The 22,362-nt window shown below is 41.2% G+C and overlaps 1 protein-coding gene across 3 annotated transcripts in view; it reads right to left on the bottom strand.

Annotated features, from left to right (window-relative positions):
* The window catches only part of TNR (tenascin R), a 5,843,683-nt gene that overhangs the window by 362,670 nt on the left and 5,458,651 nt on the right, over window positions 1-22,362 (bottom strand). For all 3 annotated transcript variants that reach the window (XM_044085960.1, XM_044085961.1, XM_044085962.1), the window contains 2 exons: window positions 9,712-9,831; window positions 2,670-2,813 (listed from right to left, as the gene is read on the bottom strand). In XM_044085960.1, the coding sequence (XP_043941895.1) occupies window positions 2,670-2,813; window positions 9,712-9,831 (264 nt within the window). The remainder of the gene's footprint in view (window positions 1-2,669; window positions 2,814-9,711; window positions 9,832-22,362) is intronic.

The raw sequence follows: 22,362 nt of genomic DNA, 5'->3' as shown, positions 1-22,362 counted from the left end.
AAGTAAATGGAAATCTCCCCTTACAGAGATTTCCCTTTACCTCTTCGATGTTCTGCAGTTTTGCTATTCTCGTGTCAACAATGTCAGATTTGACATTGTCGGCTTTCGAGAATTTAATATAGACCCCCCCCCCCCATATAGGAAAAATTGCTCCAAATCAACAGCTGCACTCTCAAGTAAGGTTACCCATGCTAAAGTGCACATTACAGCCTGTGTTCCTACTTGCATCAATTGCTGCCTGTTCTTTTGTTATCACATTTAAAATACCACTGACTTCAAACTCTACATAACTGTTGTAGAATATAACACGAAGTTTATATCATTAAATATTTTACACAAATACTAATAAGGAAATTTGTTTAATTTACTGTTTTTTCTTCCTGATTTAGTGTCCTTATAAACATTAATGACATAATGTGGGGCATATGCTTTACAGCCCACCCACAAATTTAACAACGTCAGCAAAAATACAGTAATTTCTCAGCCACTTTTAATTGCAAAGCCATATTTCACAAATGTGACTAATGCTTTATAGTTTCCCATTTATTTATTAATTTTAGTGCTACTGGTTTTCTTCCAGATCAAGTCCAAGGTATGCCTGCTTCTTGTAGTTAATTCCTGTGGTTTTTTTTTCTGTCTCTCAAGCATTTTATTTTGGAACACTGGAAAATATTTCACTGGCAAAGTCTCTGTATGAGCTTTTTTGTCAGAAGAATAAGGAGTAGAGCCCCCTTCTGCTTCCTGGCTCACTTTTTGGTGGACAAACTTTTTTTTATTTCTCGCTTAATGTGTTATACATAAAAATGTGTTTGACCCTCCAGGAAAAAAAATGCTCTTAAGATAGCTGAATAAATCTGCTTGAATCTCACACCTCCTCTTGGCATCCATCTGCTTCTTTCCTGATTGTTGTACAGTGAGTAAACATTTTCCACAAACACTCTTGCTGTCTCCAGTATTTAATGCTTTTCCCTTCTGCCACAATTTTGTCAGGATCAACTCTTTCTGCTGGCATGATTGCATCTTTATTAAAATAGGTCTTGGCTGTTTTCCTATGGCCAGGTTTGGACTTAGTGTGTCCTTTCAATTAACAAATCCTGTTGTGGAGCACCATCCCTGTTACATATTTGTGCTTTCATTAAAATTAATTTAGTCTGTTCCTTTCAGCTTCTTTGGCACAGTAGAAAATCCTCAGGAATTCTCTGCTCGCTCTGTCTTCTAACTCTACCATTTTTTTAAATAATTCTTTTTGAGAACCTCAAATTCAAATAGCCTTTTCTTCATCATTTCACCCTCTTATTTTTGCAGTTTTATCAGTTTATCTGAATAGCTTGTTAAAGTTTCTTCTATTTTTCCAGCCTTTTGTTGTTTCAGTTCATATCTTTCTTCAGTATTTCAATTATTTTAATTGTCTGAGTACATTTGATTTATTTTTCCTCTAAATTACTCATAGCCATCTACTGAATCAAAACTGATTCATGAATGGCTTTTTACTGAATAGCTGCATGATACTTTCCAGCCAGGGTTTTCTCTTCACCTTTTCTGGATGATATTCTTTCAGGTTCCCATTTTCTTCTTTGCTAGCATCTGTCAGTGTACTTACTAGCCAGTAACTGAATTTACCCAAGCTTACAATTTCACTTGTCCTTTGATAAAAGTGCAGCCATCTTGGAAGTCAACTCACTTGATCGTATATGCTGTGAACTCATCTGAACCTGCTGCATTCATTGATTTAATTTACCTTACTGCTGCACTTACTTCTTTTAGGCTGGGCTCTTCTTCTTCTTTCATTGCAGGCTCTGTATGTACACAGAACAGCTTCTGTGTGGTTTTCTTAATTTAGAAACTGCTGGAAGTACTCCCTACATCTGATGTCCTGTGGCCTAGTGAGCAGGTTGTTGCTGGCATCCCATATGAATGGTTTCTGTTGACTGTCTTGTTTATTTTTCTGTCTTTGTCTTGCAACTTGATATATTCTTTGCGCTGTCTGCTAAATTACTTTCCAGAAGATGGTATCTGAGGCCTTGTTTTTTGCTATTGCAACTGCTCTTTCAGCCTCTTGGTTAGCCAACCAGTACATATTCCTTCCCTGATCTGTCTTTTCTATCTGCTACTTTTTCCTGCACTCCAAATTTCTTTGGATAGCATGTGCATAAAACCCATGTGGTCACTATCTTGCTGATTACTAAAATGTGTAAAAACTGTAAACCTCATCCTTAAAAAAAAAAAAAAAAAAAAAAACTTTGGACTGATTGCACTTAATTTCTCTCAGTTTTTTCCCATCTGGCAAAGAGTAGTCTGGTTGATCAGAGATGGTTTTGACCTTTTGGTCTACAGATAAGAATAATACAAGCCATGATGAAAATAAATGATGTGTATAATTATTTTTATAGACTAATCAGTAGGCAATTTCTGCTATACAGTACCTGAGCAAAAATAAATTCTTTAGGATTTGATTCAGCTTAGAATATAACAAGTGGGAAATCATAGCAGAAACATATTCTGTATGCTGGGTAGAGCATAAGTCTAATTGGTATGTAATACCATTTCATCTAAGTTTTCTGCCAGCATCACAAAAGACAAATATCTATAATTACAAGGTGAGAAATGTTTCTAAGGATATTGATCCTGAGATCTGGGAGTCCCAGGCAAATTTACTTGAGATGACTGACCTGTTTGTACCAGTGTGAAAATCCGCTCACTTTCCTCATTGGCCCGTATTGTGCTCATACTGATTTCATACTCTGTTGCAGGCTGCAGCTTGATCAGTGTGTGCTCTGTGATGTGCTTGTCAATCTCAATTAAGTCCACTCTCCCTGTGTGCAAACAAAAGCAAAAAAACTGTGGGGTAAACATCATAATAAAAGCAAAAATACAAAGCCAGTTCATATCTCACTCTCTCTCCTCAACTTTCTTTTTTAAATAAAACATGAATAAGGCCATATGTATATAGCTAGGCAATGGAGTCATGTTTTTTTTCCATGAAATTGCACTTTATCAGGAACACTATAAAGTCTATATGGTTTACTATCACATGGCCGATCGTCATTTAGACCAAAGTGACAATTACCGACATAAATAGTCGGAAATTGGAACACCGACCAACCAAAATAGAGAACAGAGCAGTTCATCAATGTCGAATGTTGACTTTGCTGAAATGCTCACATCTGCCCAAACCTAACAACACTGTTTGCATTGGGGCAAGCCCCCCTGCACCCCCATACTTATATATACAAATTACGAGATCGCACTACAGTGAGGGTAAAGGTACATTTCCCCATCCCCACTATAGTGCAATCTGCACCACAATGTTGGAGCTGACAACAACCATTTGCTCTTGTCAGCTTTGACATTGTAGTGATCTCCCTACCGGTTCTGCTAAATGGGTTTCGCACGTATTCCGTTCGTCTAAAAGATGATCAAATATGTGATAGTAAACCGTCTATACAATTACTTAAATACATATAATTATTTTATGAGATGTGTGAACTATGTTTAAGTAAAAAGAAAGTAAAAAAAAAAAAATAAGCAATGCAGATTTAGGATTTTGAAAATTCTGAAAAGGTCTAACATAGTGTATTGTCTTACTTACATTTCCTGGCTCCTGGTTGTTTTTTTTCTTTTCTTTTTGTACTCCCTCCTGCTGGGGTTGCTCAGCAAGCAGTTTTAACCACCCAATCTCACACTGATAATTGCTACCCCCTCCGCCGAACCATTCTTATAGGAGGCTATATCAATGCACACTCCCCTGGGAGCCATCTTTGAAATGTAGTGCAGTCCCAACCTACAGGAGCTTCCCTTAGTCTGCTGTCTGTGCTCACTGTTAAGTCTTTTTTTTCTTTTTATATGCATATGCCTTTTTAGTGCTGTCTGTTTGCTGTCATAATTTACAGGGATTTTTATGCTGGTCTATATTAGTGCTACATTTATTATTGCTATTTAGAGTGTATAGTCTGACAAAACTGTGATGCTTTTTTTTTCTTTACTGCTCATTGTGTATGTAGAGCTTGGTGATTACTCCAGTGTGTATATGCGTACTTACATATCTAAGAAGCTAAAGTGGCTTCATAGACAATTCCTTTATTGATATCTGCTTCAGTGTAGTCTGCATTTAGTATTAGTAAGTAGAAACATACAGTTGTTGTATGTTTTGTACACAAACAGCAGAAACACAGCATTTGTTACAAATTCTAGCCAATTTTACCTAACTACAGTTCTAATTGGTATTGATTAGCAGAAACATACCTGCTATCAGTAAGGAGAAACATACAGTTTGTTTATTTGGTATCTGGTATTTGAAAAGCAGAAACAGTGTTTGTTACCTAACTACAGTTTCCATTGTATTAGTTAGCAGAAACATACCTGCTGTTAGTAAGGAGAAACATACAGTTTGTTTACTTGGTATCTGAAAAGCAGTAACAGTGTTTGTTGCAAACTCTTACCTGCATCCCATCTAACTACAGTTTTAACTGCGTTTGTAAGCAGAAACATACTTTTTACTTGTAAGCAGAAATATACAGTTGTTTGTTTATTTGGTATTTGAAAAGCAGAAACACAGCGTTTCTTACACATTCCACTCAGTGTCTTACCTAACTATGGTGCTACTTTAACCTATTAGACTTAGTACATTGTTAAATTTGGCTAGACACTGTTTCCTATTCTTTGTGATTCTTTAATCTTCCCCGTGATTCTTTACTCTTCCCCAGGCATTTATCTGTGTACCTACTTACTGTACCATTTCTTGTACCCACTCCCTGTCTTCTGATAATCCTCCCATCACTCTCTGACTAATATCCTCTACTCTCCCAGTTGTCTCCATTTCTCCTAGAACTGTACTCTTCACTTTCTGCTCACACTCTTGTCTATTTTTTGTCTTTGCAGTTTGCTCGGGCCATCCACAAGCCTCAAGATCATGCACCCCACCCCCACCTTCAGTTCTGAAGCAACTTTTTAGCAAAAGCTCAAACCATTCCTGGGAAATCTCAACTTTTATACACAAGCCTTCCAGTAGAATTAATTATTAGGTGAATGTCATTGAATTGTTTTTAACAATTTTCTCTTACTTTGTGACTATAATTGTGAGGTGAGCACAGCTGCATTGAACTCCATTCAGCTTCCAACTTGGAGAGCTTTAATGAAGTCGGCCACTAGGTAGGAACATACTCTACTAATTGTACAAGTTCCTTATTCCCTCTGTATGCAAACAGGTGAACTTCAGAGTCTAAGGTTAAAACTATTCCAAAACAATCCTTTAGTTCAGTCCAATTCCCTTAGCTCTACTCATCTTTAAAGAGCTTGCTAGCAACATTTGGTTTCTGTAAGCTGAAAAGCTCTAAAATAGTGTATTGCCTTACTTACATTCCTGGCTCCTGATGGTTTTTTTTTTTTTTTCTTTTCTTTTTGGACTCCCTCCTGCTGGGGTTGCTCTGCAGCCAGTTCTAACCCCCCATTCTCACACTGATAATTGCTACCCCCCCTCATAGCAGGCTATATCAATACCCACTCCTCTGTGAGCCATCTTTAAAATGTAGGGGGTCTATATCAGAGCATCGAAGTATTAAAACTTTGAATGTTCTGATATCGAACACTATTCAGCAAATGCTAGGAATAGTGAAGCTGCAGAACAGCGAATTCTTTCCTCGGGAAAGAATTCGGTTGGCCGTTTCTGTGGCTTCGCTATTCTTAGCGCTGTGGTGGAAAGTTACGGGTTGGGTTTAGGTAAGTGTGCGATTGCTTGTACATTAGGGTTAGGGGTGGGTTAAGTGAGTTAGGGTTAGGGCGCAGGTTAGGCGTGTGTGCGATAGTGACAGACTTTAAGGTTAGGGGTGGTTTAAGTGAGTTAGGGTTAGGGCGCGGGTTAGGTGAGTGTGCGATAGTGACAGATCTTAGGGTTTGGGTTAAGGTAAGTGGGTAGATAGTAGTGTATGTTTAGTTTAGTGTAGCATTAGATGTAGGAATTTAAGTGTATGTGTGTGATTGCTGTTTGTTTGATGTGCTTGTGTTTTGTGTATGTGTTTCGGGGCAGCAAATTTTTTCCATGGGAAAAAATTTGCTGTTCTGAAAGTTTGATATCTTCATGTTTAGATGTTTTGGAGCCGATGAAATAGCGTTCACTATTTTCATCTTTTGATAACGTGATATAAACGCAATGTAGGAAGGCAAATAACTTATAGCCCCATTATAAACTTACGTCTTACTTAATTGTTGTATAAATCTTGTGGTCCGGTTTGGTGAGATATCGTTAACTTAGAAATGATACCAAAAAACTCATTTTGCTAAACAAAAAAAAACTACTACCAGAACCTCCAATTTAAACACCAAAACAATCCCCAAAAGGTTTGGGCAGGTATTAACTGACTTCTCCATCCAGGACAATCTGGTACCCCAACCCCATCAAACTAAACCCATAAATCCCCAGAAACTGTTGCCACTGCCTTTAATACTTTTTTCACTGAAACTATTCATTCCTTAGCTAAACAACTTACTCCATCCACTCTAACTCTACCACTAACACAACTACTTCTCATCCCCCTTTTAACTTCCAACCTGTCTCTACTACTTTTATCCGATCCTTTATCAAAAAACTAAAACCAACCACCCTTTCTGCTGACCTCCTTCCTGCAGAGTACCTACAAAAAGCTTCTGACGCCATAGCATTCCCCATCTTTATCCTAATCAATAGAGCAGTAACTGATGAAACTATCCCCTCAGTCTGGAAAATATCCCACGTTATCCCACTCCACAAAGGTGGAAGTTCAACAGAGCTGTCCAACTACAGACCCATTGCTATTCTCTCACCACTAGCCAAATTAATGAAGTGCATTCATAAGCAGCTTATGGACTACCTCATTCAGAACGGTTTGCTTGCCAACTCTCAACATGGCTTTAGGCCATATCACAGCACCACCTCCGCCCTCCTTTCTTTTACAAATACCATATTCCAAAATAGGAACAACAGGCTATCTTCAGCCCTATTTCTAGACCTGTCAAAGGCCTTTGATATGGTCAACCACAAATTATTCATCCATTCCCTAAAATCCATCTTCCTAGATAACCATGCTATTAGAACAAATAGTAACCGAAATGTACAATTAAAGGAACTAAACTTTCACCAGCTGACAAATTAAACATGTTGGCATGATAAATTCATATTGCAATCAATTGCCCACCTCTGAAACAAACTTCCTTTATATGTCAAGTAAAGTAGTACTCTTGCCATCTTTGAGATAAGCCTAAATAACTGAATGGGTAGCCTCAAATTCTCCTCTAGTCTATCTTGTGCCAACCTTGTTGAGGCCTGAGGATACATTTGAGTATAGTTTATTGCCTAGTCTTGTAATTATCTTCATATTGATTGCCTTGTACTTACCTATGATCCTATGAACGCAATAAGATTGTTATGATCACTGGCCTGATCACAAGCTTTTATTTCTGAGGCACTGCTTAGTCACTCTGACATACTGGTTGACTAGCAAATTATCTGCTACAAGGAACATTGACCTATGAGCATACTAATATGTGACACATAGTAGCAATATATTCCTGACTAAACCATCTCCAAGGAAACAATTATAGTTATAAAGTATTTCATCGGATGCCCATTGAAACGCTAGGACTTTACATGTCCCAAAAGAGTGAATATTTAAATGTATTTAGGTGAAATATGTTACTAACTGCAAAAGTGCAGTATCTTGGAGGTAAACTTGGTATATATAAGTAGCAGGGTGCGGGGATGAGGTCTTCTGCTAAATGCTTAAAACATGGGACACCATGTTAAGAAATACCCCTGTTTTGTTAGCGTGAGAGTTACATTTTCAAGGTTTCATATTTCTGATGGGGAAAATAATGGAAAATCTCTATGTATAAAATGATATAGGTGAGAATGCTGCCTGGGAGTTTCCCATTGAAGGGTAGCAGCTACAGCTCTCTGGAGAGACTCCCTGGGGTAGGCCTAGTACATATTGGAAATATTATGTCTCTCAGCTTATGTAGAAATATCTCACAATTTGTCTAGGAATCTGTTGTTGGGGGCAGGGAAGTCTGAATTATTGTGCTGATTTTGCAACTCTTATCAAAGCAAGTAGTTTATAAAATGATGATGACAATAAAGAAATGCTTACATTATGAATGTAATACAACAGCAGCCTTATGAGATTCATAAACAGATTACAGTGGAATCTTCTGTCAGACGAATACAGCTGTATTGGCAATATCTAGGTAAAATATTCAGTCAGAAGTTAATCCAACATACTTGATTTTATGGATTATACTGATGAAAAGTAAAAATGTTGTTTAATAAAAGAAGTGTTTAATTTCATTCAGCATTTTTCTGGAGCTCTGCTATACATCTGGCACAGAAGCATGCAGTGAGATGATGAACAGATTTCAAACATCTTGCACTTCTTATTTTGGCTTAATGAAATGTTTATTTTCTTCATACACCTCTGAGGTTAATGCCTTGTGCACTATTAAATGAAAACAACTAATGGTATTTTTAAAGTGTGAAGGTAAGATACAGGCTAATGGCTGGTTGTATATTCCATACAGTAACATGGAGAGAAATTCTAGGCCAGAACTCTTGTGAGTCTTACAGATAGGAACTAACCTGCAGATGGTTCTCGGATGTTGCGGATTCTAGCTGTAGAGAATTTCTGGAAGATCCACAAAAAAAAGGAATAATTGTATATGGAATGGTATAAATGAAATAACCTGTCAACTGAAGGCACCATCAGATTTGATTTTGTGGTAAAGACAGTACGTAAAAGACTGATAAAAAGCCACTTACAGTGTAGGCAAACAATGAGGAGAACTTCAGTTGATATATTAGTGGAAGTCATTAGACATGGCAGCTGCATGAAATATTAGGTGGCTCATTTAAAGTTCCATTAATAAGACCAATGTAAGAATTGTCAAATGTCATATTATTAAGCATTTGAACATCAGATTTTGGTTCTCTTCAGTATCAGTCTCAACCCCTTTTTTCCCATTTTATACATGAGGTCAGAGTGTCACATCAGCAGTGACCATCACCTTGATCCTACTGACAGAAAAAGAAAATTATACAGAAACTTCAAGGGTTTGTAATACCAAGCAAAGAGTTAATTTCCTGTCAACTAACTTCTTTTTAACTTATACTTGAAAAGTAAACCACAATGTTTCTCGCAGGAATTCCTTACAATTTAGTGGCCAATGTATGAAACAGATTATCCAACTTGTACTTGCACTTTGTTGAATAATTATGTATTCAAATGACAAACATTTTGTAGACAGTATGCTTTAGAGTCTGTAACTGTGACAATTTGTATGACGGCTCTCATCTAATCATGATAATAAAGGCAACCAAAGTCATACGCTCAACAACTATCACTGCTTATTTATTTTTATTCTGTAACTTTGCATTTTATAATTCTGCTACTTTGTCCCAATGTTTTAAAGACACAAAAATCAAACAACTTGCATTCATGAATTTGCTATTGTATAGTACTTGGGACTAAGAATTTAAATCAATAAACATAAGCTTAATATAAAATATATGGAAACCAAATTAAATACGTATTTTTCCACTGAAGACTCTACCTATATGTGATATTTATAGCAATTATTTTGCAGAAGAGCAGTACACAAGTCAAAGAATGTTTTATCCAGAGTATTTTGTACTGGAAAAGCTTGACTACCTCACTCCAGCAATTTAATAGTATTTTACATTGTGCTTACCATGAGCAGGCTGATAGGACATCTTGTAGTGGTCAAATTGGGCAATTGGTGGGCTCCATGAGACACTTACAGAATCTTCTGTCACATTGGCTATGGATATTTCTCTGGGAGGGTCAATGCCTGCAGGAACAGGAAAAGAAAATAATCCTGTGTCTAATATATATTATATAGTATACCACAAAAAATAATTTTAAAGGCAAAGATTTCAATTTTATTAAACTCAGCTCATCAAGTCTAATCAGGTCCATTATAAATCAACAAGCTTTATTACGTTAATTATATTATGTCTGTAGAAGAATAAGGCATGCTCTTTCACAGTGACCTGCTCTATATAATTTATACAGTAAAGCATAACCTCTTAGTGCGAGAAATCTGGACAAAGCCTCACAAAAGAGGGGGGGGGGACAAAGCCCCAAAAATAGAGACAGATTTTAAATACTGCTCCTGGGGGAAAGAATATCTCATGGGCCAGGATTCAATAAAGCTTATATGGTGCTAATCGCCATGTAAGAATGGTGGCACAGCTTGAACATGGAGTTTGGAGACTGTGTGATCCAGTAAACAAGGCTGGGGGTGTGTATGAGCCTCCCAGCACTATTCCAACACAGACACCATGGAATAATGCAAATCTAGTGCTGTGGTAGCATTGCCGCCTCACAGTAAGACGTTGTCCTGTTCGATTCTCAGCTAAAGCATCTTCTGTGTGGAGACATGCATGAATAGGTGTACCTTCGTTGAAGGTTGTGCATCAGGGCTGGCAACTCGGCACGTAAAATTCTACTGCCAATCATTAGCGGACCGGTGTTCCGCTATGGCGACCCCTAACCGGGAAAAGCCGAAAGACACAACAACCTAATTTGCTGGTGAAAACCATGCAAATGAGGTGAGTTTGCGATCCAGCAAGCAGACAGGCACCCATGCTGGAGCCGTGTCAGCAGCAGAAATGTATTTGGTTACTAACTATGTATATTTCTGCAAAAATTAAAATGGGGGCATGATAGCTCCAAGTAAAGCATGTATTATGTTTATTGAACAAAACTGTTTTAAAATTGCAAAACATTTTTTTTGTCTGATTTCGGACATTTAAGCAGAGTATAGCTGCTCGCAAATGTGATCATGCAGAAAATAAAAAAAAGTTTTAAAAGTCAATTAAATGTGAAATATGAGTTTTGCCATTATAATGGGCAGGATGCAGACTCATAATAAGAGGTAACAGTGGTTACTAAGGACATAGGCTACAGTGTTGTACTGTAACTAGGGATTAAGGCAGTGGGGTATGTAAATAAGCTAAACTTATTGAATAGCAAAATGGGAGACTGTGCCCACAGGTACCTAACCATGTAATAGCTATAATGCAGTGGTGTAAGCAGAAGAAGCAGTTGACATGAGAAGGGGATGTGTCATGCTTGGTGTAAGTACATTGGAACTCCGCGGCTCCTATTTGCTCTCAGCTAAGCACAGCTAAGCAAGGAGGTGTGTCTGAGGCTGCTTATCTGTGCTTAGCTTCTTCAAGAAATTACAACCCTGTTCATGTCCGGGGAGGGCCTTTTCTACTCAGCAATGTTTACACTAGCTAAAGCAGTTTGCGCAGTGTGCCACAGGGCTTAAACACAGTAGAAATATAGAAAAAAAAAGGAAATAGAATAACAGAATGAGCTACAAATCACTAATACAGACTCTGCCACACACAGTGGCCCATTCAAACCCCTCAATAATATAGATGGCAGGCGGAATGTATCATAGTCAGCCAATCACACAGGCAGCATCTGCAGCACACCAGTATGAAGTATGCAAACACCTTTCAGTCTGGTTTTTCCCACAAACTCTGCACCATTGGTGTACACACTTGGGAATTTTAACTGACACAATGTTAGGGGCTGCTGCTGCTTTGCTACATCTGTATGTGCTACAGACTGAGGGCAGTGATGAGGGTAATGCTGACAACCGGCTCAGATCGAGGAGGAGAAGAGTGTTCAGACCCAGGGTAACCTTCCAGGGGCTAGATGACATGGAGATACTAGAGCATTACAGGGTGGACAGGGACATACTTGAGCAACTCACCAAGCTTTGCTGGCCTCACATCAGACCCAGATCCAACACAGGGGAACCCATTCCAGTTGAAATCAAGGTACGTGTACAGTCTTAAGAATACTAGATACAGGTACTTTCCAAAGGCCTACTGGGGACATCATGGGGGTCTCACAGGCATCTGCATCTAGGGTACTCCACCAGTTCCTGGATGCCATCTGGCCACATGCTGGTGAGCACATTTATTTCCACAGCACCCCTGAGGAGAGGACCAGCAATATGCCTCTCTTCCACCATGTAGCAGACTACCCAGAAGTACTGGTACCATAGACTGCACTCACGTCCACATCAAAACACCACCTGGTGAAGACGGTAGAGTGTATGTCAATCAGAAGGGCTATCACGCCATCAACTGCCAGGTCGTGTGCAATGCCCAGGGCATTATCATGAATGTGTATGCTGGCAGCCCTGGCAGCTATCACAACTCCCACATCTGGCAAGCCTCACAGCTGTACCAGGTATTTGCCGGGGGATATCCCATATGGCTTTCTCGTGGGGGATGCTGGCTATTTACTGTAACCGTGGATGATGACACCCATCAGAAATGCACACATACCCACTGAAGAACACCATAATGAGGCACACACACAAACTACAAACATTATAGAGCATGTGTTTTCTGATGCTCAAGTCACAGTTCCGCTGCCTTGACATATCTGGTGGAGCCTTACAGTACTCTCCAGCCACATGTGCGCACATATTCATAGTATGTGCCATGCTGCACAATATGATCCTGCTGAAACAGCTGCGGCAGGAACATCACAGGGAAGGGGCACACAGCCCCCACCATTGCCAAGGCCTCCACATGCACAGGGGGACTCGAAGGAGGAAACCCCTGAGCCTGCTCCTGTAGGCAGACATAGGTGTGCCCAGTATGCCCTGGCCTTGGCAAATAGGCAACACATAGCACATACACTGATACCCTAGGGACCCAAGGTCTGACACCAATCTCTGACTCGCACATACAGTAAATGGATGCCACACACATCACACTACCTGTTGCTTACCATGTATACACCGTGTACTGAGTGCATCTGACAGAGTCAGCCCTTGAGCACTGTCCTCACAACTGCTGCAGGCACAAGGTAAGTCACTCTTCTTAACAATAGATGAATGTAGTAGTATGTTTTGGTAGCATATCTCAGTTATTGATGCATGTATGCAAGGGAATGTGGTGGCCTACCGGAATAGCAGCAGACAGCTGACAGCTATGCTGGACAATAGGAAATGTCTGCCCAATACTGGCTTCTGCAGAGTATGCAGTAGTCCCCTAACTGACAAAAGTCATTGCAATGTATGTGGGGGACAAATAAACTGGGGGGGTAATAGGTCACATGCATGGATGTCAGTGCTGGGGTCCCATACTCTCCCCTCATGCTCTCCCAGCAAGTCATTCGTAGAAATCCAGTAAGATATGTCTGGCAAAGGCCCTCAAATAGGGACAATGATGAAACAGTCCACTTATAGACTTATACATTTATATCACAGCAGATCTTGCAATTGCATGGTCTCTGAAGGGTAGGAAGTCTGAAACCCAAATGTCTGCCATTACATCATAACCTTCGGTCTTTAGTGATATGTTAGTATTCTCCAAGACAGGCACAACACTATGCTAAATGTAGTCAAAAAGTAAAGCCAACATCTGCACAGCCTGTGCAAATGTGTACACTTTACAGGTATGACCCCCCCCCCCACAACACACCCGTGTCCCCGTAGAAATGCTGTAACATGTATGTTTGTAGGGTAATGGCAACAGAGCACATATTTCCAGGGCTGTCCCAATCAACTTGATAACTTGCTGCATGTCCACAATATGCAGCGGTCGATGAGCAATCTATATATGTGTTTAATACTGTCAGGAAGTGAGCAGCACTTACACTTGGCTGTAGTGGCTTAGTGGCCTAAATACAGTACTGAGGTTGACAGGGTCCATGTTCCAAGACTTTCTGTGCCAACTATTTTGCATGTCAGCTACACCTACAATGGGACCTGTACACACTGTCCAGAGGTCAATATCCATTACTGCAGATGGACAAGTCAGGGACAGGGGGTCACTCATATGGACACTACACAGCTCAGAGTAACCTACAGTGTGCCTAGCATACCTCTCAACTGTACAGATTTTTCCAGAATGTCCAGAGTTTTGAATAAGAAGTTTGCTGTTTGTCATGAAGTTGTGGTTTACTGGCAAGTCATTGGCAAATCATGAAAGACTAAAGTCAGAAAATAATGAACAGATTTTAATTTCAGACTTCATAGCCTTTAGAAAAAAATACATGCTAATGCAAAACTTGTTATAGTAGCAGCTATCTACATTTGTAAGGGAAATATTTAACACCTGTCCCTATTTTTGGCCCTTAGTCACCCAGTTATTTATGGCTTTCTCCAGATTTCTGGCTCTATGAGGTTGAGAGGTATGGTGCCTAGTAGGACAGCAGTCACCTGAAAATTAGTGTACTTCCAGGTTATAAATGGCTGCTACCTGACTGTGTCAGCACTGACAAGTCACTGGCCACCATCCATACCCATGGAATGACAGGCTGTCACAGACAGTCCACAGGTATGCCATGTATATCTGTTATGTGTGTCCTAACATTGCATTTGCCTGCCAAACTATTTGCAAAACAAGAAAGGTGCATGCCAAAACATCAATGACAGACAGTGGAGAAGCAGATGTCATACCCATAAGAAAAAGCAAGCAGATACCAAACTAGTCCCCCCAACTGTCTATGTTTGGCAGAGCATTATTAACACCCTTGTCCCCATGTGTGGGCCTGTGTCTGATTGTCATATATGGGCCTGTCCATATGTCAGTCTGTGACAGGTTGACCACTACAGCCAACATGTAGCCTCATAATAACATAGCAACACAAACCATCTGAGGAGCACAACAGATGTAGTGGTGCAATGAAGGACAACCTGCTAAATATGCACACTCAGAGTTGTGAAGCCCATAACCCTGTGTGTGATGTTATAGCGTCTACCCCTCTCCCACCAGAAATAAAAATACATAGCAGTCACTGTGTATAACGCCTTTGACCGGACTACAGAAGGACAAAGAGACACTCATAAGGGGAAGGGGAACCACTGGCCAGAAAATACAGTCCTGTGACTCCACCTGTGTCCCTGCTGGACAGGGGCTCTGGATGCTGACATGTCTTAACATGGGCTACACTGTCATCTGCGAGAGCTATAAGGACTTCAGGCCCAATAGCCTAGTAACCTTATATCAACCCATCAATATATAAGCAAATGTCAGTCTGTGGTTCACCACATTACTCTGTACTGTTCTGCCACTGACATAGATGGAAATCACAGTGCTGTGTGGAATATACCACACATATAATGGACATCTCTGCTCAGTAGAATGCACTCTGTACCCACACCAGGATATGGTTTATCAGTTAAGAATGCCACACAAGCAAGATTTCCCCAGCCAGTACATCACAGAGGTGCTGGACTGTTTACACAGCTTCATCAGCCAATCATCTGTAGCCACACCTCTAAACTGGCTGGATTGGGCAAGAATGTCTATAGTTTTGCTCACAATTTCAGTCTGTGCATCATACATCTTGTATTTTCCAAGTAAATCACTGTGATGATCTGAGGATATATGTCAGTAAGTAATGACACAATAGATTCCAGTGTCAGACAACATATATGTCAGAAGATGTCTGCTAAAACAAACCCTGTTACTCTAGCATCTTTCTACATTAGCAAGAGCAATATTTACAGTATCGCCCTATGTTCTGGCCAGTGTCGTCCCCCCCCCCCCAGTTTGGCAGGCTACCTCCATATTTCTTGCACTAACAGTTTGACAGGTATGGCTGTAACACACAGAACACCGGACTGGAATACAACTATCCCTAGAATGGCATCCCAATCTGACTATAGAAGGTCATACTGGGCATGCTCGTACACTTAGAGAATTACAGCCCATTTCTAAACCCACATCACAGTATAGAACTGTATTGTGTATAGATGTCTTTGTATACAGACAGCTATGTACACCTTAACTGTCTCTACCCACACCCATCAGACAGGAGTACCCTCACCTAGCTGTAGGTGGCCCATATGTGATGTATCTGCATCTGTTGTGTGTGATACACAGACATATATATGGGCAACATAGAACAATATTTCAAGCATACACACATAGACATGGAGAAGAGAGAAACAGACAGTGATAGAGAGAGAGAGAGAGAGACACACACGGAGACACACACAGTGAGTAAGTCATAGACAGGGATACCCTGAAAGGTATAGACAGATGTCCTGCTGAGGACAGTTGCATTCCAGTTGTAACCAGTCACATGTGACAGTTTGAAGGTGAACCCCATTGTGTAATAGTACTGAGGTAGGGGGTTGTAATATCACATCACCCGCCTTTGTGTGCGTGTTTGTAGGTTAAAGTATTATGAGGCCTTACACCCTCAGTACACATACAAAGGCCCGAATGTACAAGATCTGCTGATGTCATTCCCCTTAGAAGTACCTTTGGGTACATGTCAGCCCAATAAGCTCTGTGGCATGTGTGATAACTGTGTAACACTATAGTACAGATAATAAGATAGGTAGGGGTTCTAACCTTAGTCCTGCTAAATGTAAGTGTGTATGTGTGAGTTTGTAGGCTAAAGACTTTTAGGTCATTCCCACACAGTACACTGCCCATTTCCCTACTTTACAAGGGCCGTTGATGTCATTCACCTTAGAAGTACCTTTGCACACTTATCAGCCCTATAAGCTCTATGATGCATGTGATAACTGTATAACACTATAGCACAAATAACTAGATAGGCAGGGGTTATAACCTCAGTCCTGCCAAATGGGTGTGTATTTGTTTGTAGGCTAAAGATTTTTAGGCCATTCCCACCTAGTACATTTCCCATTACCCTACTTTACAATGGCTGCTATTATTAACTTTAGAAGTACCTTTGGACAGTCCACAGCCCTTTAAGCTCTGTGGCACATGCAATAACTGTGTAACACGGTAGTACAAATAACTAGATAGGTAGGGTTTCTAAGCTCAGTTCTGGCTATTGTGGGTGTATAAGTGTGTATGCTTGCAGACTAAAGTATTTTGAGGCCTTTCCCACCCAGTATATTTTCCATTGCCCTACTTTACAAGGGCTGCTGATGCTTAGAAGTACCTTTGGACATCCCTCAGCCCTATAAGCTTCATGGTGCATGCAATAACTGCATAACACTGTAGTACAAATAACTAGATAGTTAGGGGTTCTAATCTCAGTGCTGGCTGTGTGTGTGTGTGTGTGTGTGTGTGTGTGTGTATTTCCCATTGCCCAAATTTACAAGGGATGCTGATGTTATTCACCTTAGAAGTACCTTTGGACAACCCTCATCCCTATAAGCTCCATGGTGCATGCAATAACTGCGTAACACTTTAGTACAAATAACTAGATATGTAGGGGTTCTAAACTCAGTACTGGAAACTGTATGTGTGAGAGATCCACATTGTGTGTGTGTGTGTGTGTGTGTGTGTGTGTGTGTGTGTGTGTGTGTGTGTGTGTATGTGTGTTAGGGTGAGAACTATATAATTAGGGGGTGGGTTATACCATTTTGAGGTGTATTCCACCCAGTACATTCCCCATTGCCTTACTTTACAAGGGGCACTGATGCCATTCACCTTAGAAGTAACTGTATGCACTCCTCAGCACTATATGCTCTGTGGCATGTGCAACAACTGTGTAATGCTACAATACAAATAATTAGGTAGGGGTTCTATTCTCAATACTGGCAACTGTAATACCGTGTGTGTGAAGCATATCTCCGGTGGCTGTTGTGTGTGTTGGTTATACCATTTTAAGGCCTGTTGACTCTTCCCCCCCCCTCCATGGCATTACTTTAAAGGAGCAGTTAATGGCATCTGCCTTACATGCACCATGTTAAGCTATACAGGCCACACCAGTCATCTGTACAGATGTGTATGGAATATCCAGATGTTTACAACCTATATGTGGCCTGTGTCCCCTAACAATGTGCATTTATGAGTAATCCTTGCCAAATATGTCACAGTTACCATAGCGACATACATGTCAGCATCATACATCACACCTATCTGAAACATCATGCTAATACAAAGTCTGTTACTCTATCACTTGTCCAGGTATGTAAGGGCAATGTATGAGACCAGTTGCTATTTTGGCTGTTGTATCCCACCATCCATGATATTCCCAAGATTTCTTGTTGTTAGAGGTAGTAAGTTATGCCCCCAGAATATAATCACTGTGGTGCATGTAATGTGTATGTAGCAATATAGTACATACAAGTGGATACGTAGGGTTACTACTCTATTGGTAACTGTGTATGTGTTTCTGTATGCATATCCCCTGTGTCTGTCTTTGCTGTGTGTATGCAATGGTTATACCATTTTGTGTGCCTCTTCCACCCTGTTAACTCCCCCATTGCCAACCAAGTTGCAGCCCATACAGATATCATCCACCTTACAAGCACAGTTACATGGTTTGTAACACAAAGGCACCGTGGTGCATACAATAGTCACATCACTGTGTATTGTACATACATATATAGGTGGTTCATCTAATATGAAAAGTGTTAACTCTGTGTGCATGTATGTTTCAATGCATGTCCCCATGCAGCAATGTGTGTGTGTGTTTCAGGTAGCTCTACCATGTTAAGGGCCTCTGAACCCACCATTGGCAATCCTAGCACCCCCTGCAGTTGTCACCCACTTGAATAGTACTGTCAGACACTGGAACACTACATTACCTCTGTGATGTTTCTGTTATGTATCTAGCAGTATAATTTGTAAAACTGGCCCGGTAGAGGTTCAGCTATCAGCAGGTGCAGGTCATAAATGTGTGTGTGTGTGTGTGTGTGTGTGTGTGTGTGTGTGTGTGTGTGTGTCTGCATGTATGTAAGTATGTACCAGCATATGTCTCAACTACTCACAGAATAACATCTGGTTAAAGCCATATGGGAAGCTAGGGCAAACAGCAAACATTGAGCACACCCTTCACATATTGCTGTGTAACACATGGGAAATAGCAGAACAGGTCATGCATGTGAATGCACTTTGCATAGGGTATGTGTTGTTACATGACAATATCCATCATTGATCTGCAATGTCAGTCTTTCATGGTTTTCCAAAATGATATCCAGAAAGCCACATATTTATGTCAGATGGAAAGAAATTATGTGTTAGACATCAGGACAACTTGCAGTCATATGCAGAGGTCTAAGACCACAATCTGTATCCATACCTCCCACGCATTTACAGCAGAAAATGTTCACAATGACATAAATAATGGGGTGACAAAGGCCACATAATAGGGACACTTTACAAATACTGATCTTAAAAGCTTATAAAGGTGGTAAAATAACAGGCCTTGCATTAGCATATATAGCCTGCAAGGTATGATGTCTGCAACTCGTAGTGTCTGTCATTATTTTCTGATTGCAATGATCTGGCAATGATCTGACAGAAAAACACAGGTTTATAGGCAAATGGACCAAAATATGAGTCATGAATCTGGACAGTCTGTGGAGATCTGTACAGCTGAGAGGTATGTCTGTACCACGCTGCAGGTTGCAGCCCATGTTTGGCAAGGTGTAACCTGTGACCACAACTGAAACAGTGAAAAGAGGTCCCAAGAGTGTAGGGCAAGATTAATGTTATGAGAAATACTGTAAGCTAAGGTACTGTCACACATTGAAGGTGTCATAGCAGCAAACCAGAGGAAGTCCCGTGTGTTACACTAGCTATGTCCTGCCAACTGTCACATTACTATATGTTGTGTCCCACACTCCACATTTGATAATGCCACACACACATTGTGTGTTGCCTATGTGTGTGCAATATGTAGACATGTGAAGGTCCTGTGACTACCTGGTGCCCACAATATAGGTGAATCTGTTGGGGTAAAGTGATGGCTAGGCTTGTGAGGGACCTAGTGCCGGTACTCAAGTAACCTCCTCTGTATGTATGAGCCTGTGGTACTACAGAATACCCAGGTGACATGTATGAAGGCTAGCTGGCTGTGTCAAGGGATATGTATGAAAGGTCACACTGTCTGCCCCCAGTGTCCCTCACACACTGTTGCATGCATACACACCTGGTAAACACGTACATATACAGCTGTACCTTGGCTATTAAAAGATTACTGTGTTTCCACTCTGACATACTCATCACTGGTAATGTCAGCAGGTCCACAGCCTGCAGACACACGGGCATCTGGAACACAAACAGAATACAGTATGTGAGACTACAGTCCATCAACAGTACTGACCGCAATAATGCATCATGGCTAACAAGGTATATACACTTCAGTGTGTACCCATAACAATTGCCAGCAGGCACCACCTGACATAGTATTACATTACTACACTGTACTATATTCACCCTGTGCATAAGACCCATATTAGCATGTCCCTGCATCGATGGTATGGATAACAGGTATGTGGCAGAGGTATCATCACATGCACAGATTGTAGTTTGGGTCTGCATGAGGCCTAGGCTGGGCCATATGGTTGACATTGTGTGTGTCTGTGTGTGTGTGTGTGTGTGTGTGTGTGTGTGTGTGTGTGTGTGTGTGTGTGTGTGTATCTGGAGGGGTGGTGTTCAACTGGGCTGTGCAGAGGAGCTGTGTGTCTGGTGGTGACCTGCCTGTGATAGAGATGTGTGAATGTTTGTATGCACACCATCAAGCCATGTGGTGGCCCTACACATGGTATGTTGGACAGCCATGGACCATACATGGCAGGATGTACAGTTCACTGTGTGGACAGCACCCTCCCTTCGGTACTGCTGGTTGTACTGCCACTATGGCAGTGTGAATGTGCATGGCCACGCAGGCTCTCAGCTGATCTTGTTGCTGACCTATGTCCACATGGCTGACACCCTACTCCCACCTCCTGCTCAAGCACAGACATTGCACGGATGAGCAATGGCAATGTCTCATCCCACTGTCTATCCACGACATCAGCATAATAATGTATGGCATAACCAAGGCCAATCCACCAGACCAAGCAGTGTGTAAATCCACATAGCTGGGCTGAATGCTGTTTACAATTATACTTCCTAGCAATGCTCAAGCCTGGTAAGCAGAGCTATGCACTGCTAAGCATTGCTCAGTTTTCATTTCATAGGTTCATAGGTTCATAGGTTTATACTAGGCTATCTGCCCTAAGGCATTTATAAGCCTAGCCCAAATTTTTGTGGCTTACGCCACCCCTTATATGAAAAAATACTGTGCCCATTAGTTTGTTGTGCCTCTGTCCAGCAGTGACACAGAGATGATTCCCGGGGTAAACCTACGATCTCCCATCCACAGGTCAAGATTTCTCTTGAACAAAGCCAGCGAGGTGCTCTGCCTCACATGGACCGGGATTTTATTCCACAGCATAGGGAGTCTCTGAGTGATAAATCTATCCCTCCAGCACGTCCTATTTATATCCGTGCTAAGGTTTAAGTTGCTTGCTCTAGTGGTTTTGGTGGATTTGGATTTTTTGAGGTGGACCATGTCCATTAATTCCGGGATGGAAACGGCCTTGTATGTCAGGCACGTCACCTTTGAGCAGACGGTATGCGACTGAATAGAGCTGGAGTTTCTTCAATCTGGCAGCATATGACAGATTTTGGAGTCCCTTTATCCTTTTGGTGAGGAACTTTTGGGGTCCCTCCAATTGCTGCAGATGTCGGGTGAGATACATCCCGAATGGGGCACTGTACTCCATCATTGGTCTGATAAGTGAAGAGTACAGGGGAACAATGACCTCACTAGATCTGGATGTGAATCCCTTCATGATCAGGTGGGCAATGTAGAAGGTCTTTCTAACCACTTTAGCAACGCGAGTGTCAAAAGAAAGGCCACTGTCAACCTGAGTCCCCAGGTCCCTGATAACCTCTTCTGTGCTTAGTGGATTGCCACCTATATGGTAGCTTGGGGTTACCTTGTTTTTCCCGAAGGGTATGACTACACATTTTTTGGCGTTTAACTTCAGGCCATGGCTCTGGCACCAGCTATCTGTTTCCGTGAGTCCCTTCTGAAGGATATCCGTGTCCGATGCACTTTCCACTATGGCGCCCAGTTTGCAGTCATCTGCAAACTTTGTCAGCCAAAGTCCTCCCATGTTGGCCTGTACTTCTGAGAAGTAGATGCCGAACAATAGGGGGCCAAGGACCAAGCCCTGTGGGACACCACTTGTGACCGGCTTGGAGTCTGACATAGCGCCAGCAACTCTAATCCTGTGGGTTCTGTCCTTAAGCCAGTTTGCAACCCATCTTGTGACATATGGGTTTACATTTAAGCTGGTAAGTTTTTCTACAATACCAGTGGGGTATTGTGTCGAAGCCTTGCAAGGTCAAGGTAGGCTGTATGGACTTCCTTTCCCTCATCAATGGCCTTGGTGACTGTTTCGAAGAAGTCGACCAAGTTCAAAAGGCATGATCTTCCCTTGACAAAGCCAAACTGGGTCGGGTCCAATGTCTGCAAGTCCCCTATATCTTTGTTTATGAGCTCCATTATGATCCTCTCCATAGCTTTGCAGACTAGACTTGTTAAGCGTATGGGGCGGTAATTACCA

Source organism: Protopterus annectens, chromosome 10.part0 (genome assembly GCF_019279795.1).
Source record: "Protopterus annectens isolate FY-2018-M chromosome 10.part0, PAN1.0, whole genome shotgun sequence".
NCBI classification, from domain to species: domain Eukaryota; kingdom Metazoa; phylum Chordata; order Ceratodontiformes; family Protopteridae; genus Protopterus; species Protopterus annectens.
The sequence above is the reverse complement of the archived record's forward strand: the minus strand, read 5'-3'. Positions and strand labels throughout refer to the sequence as shown.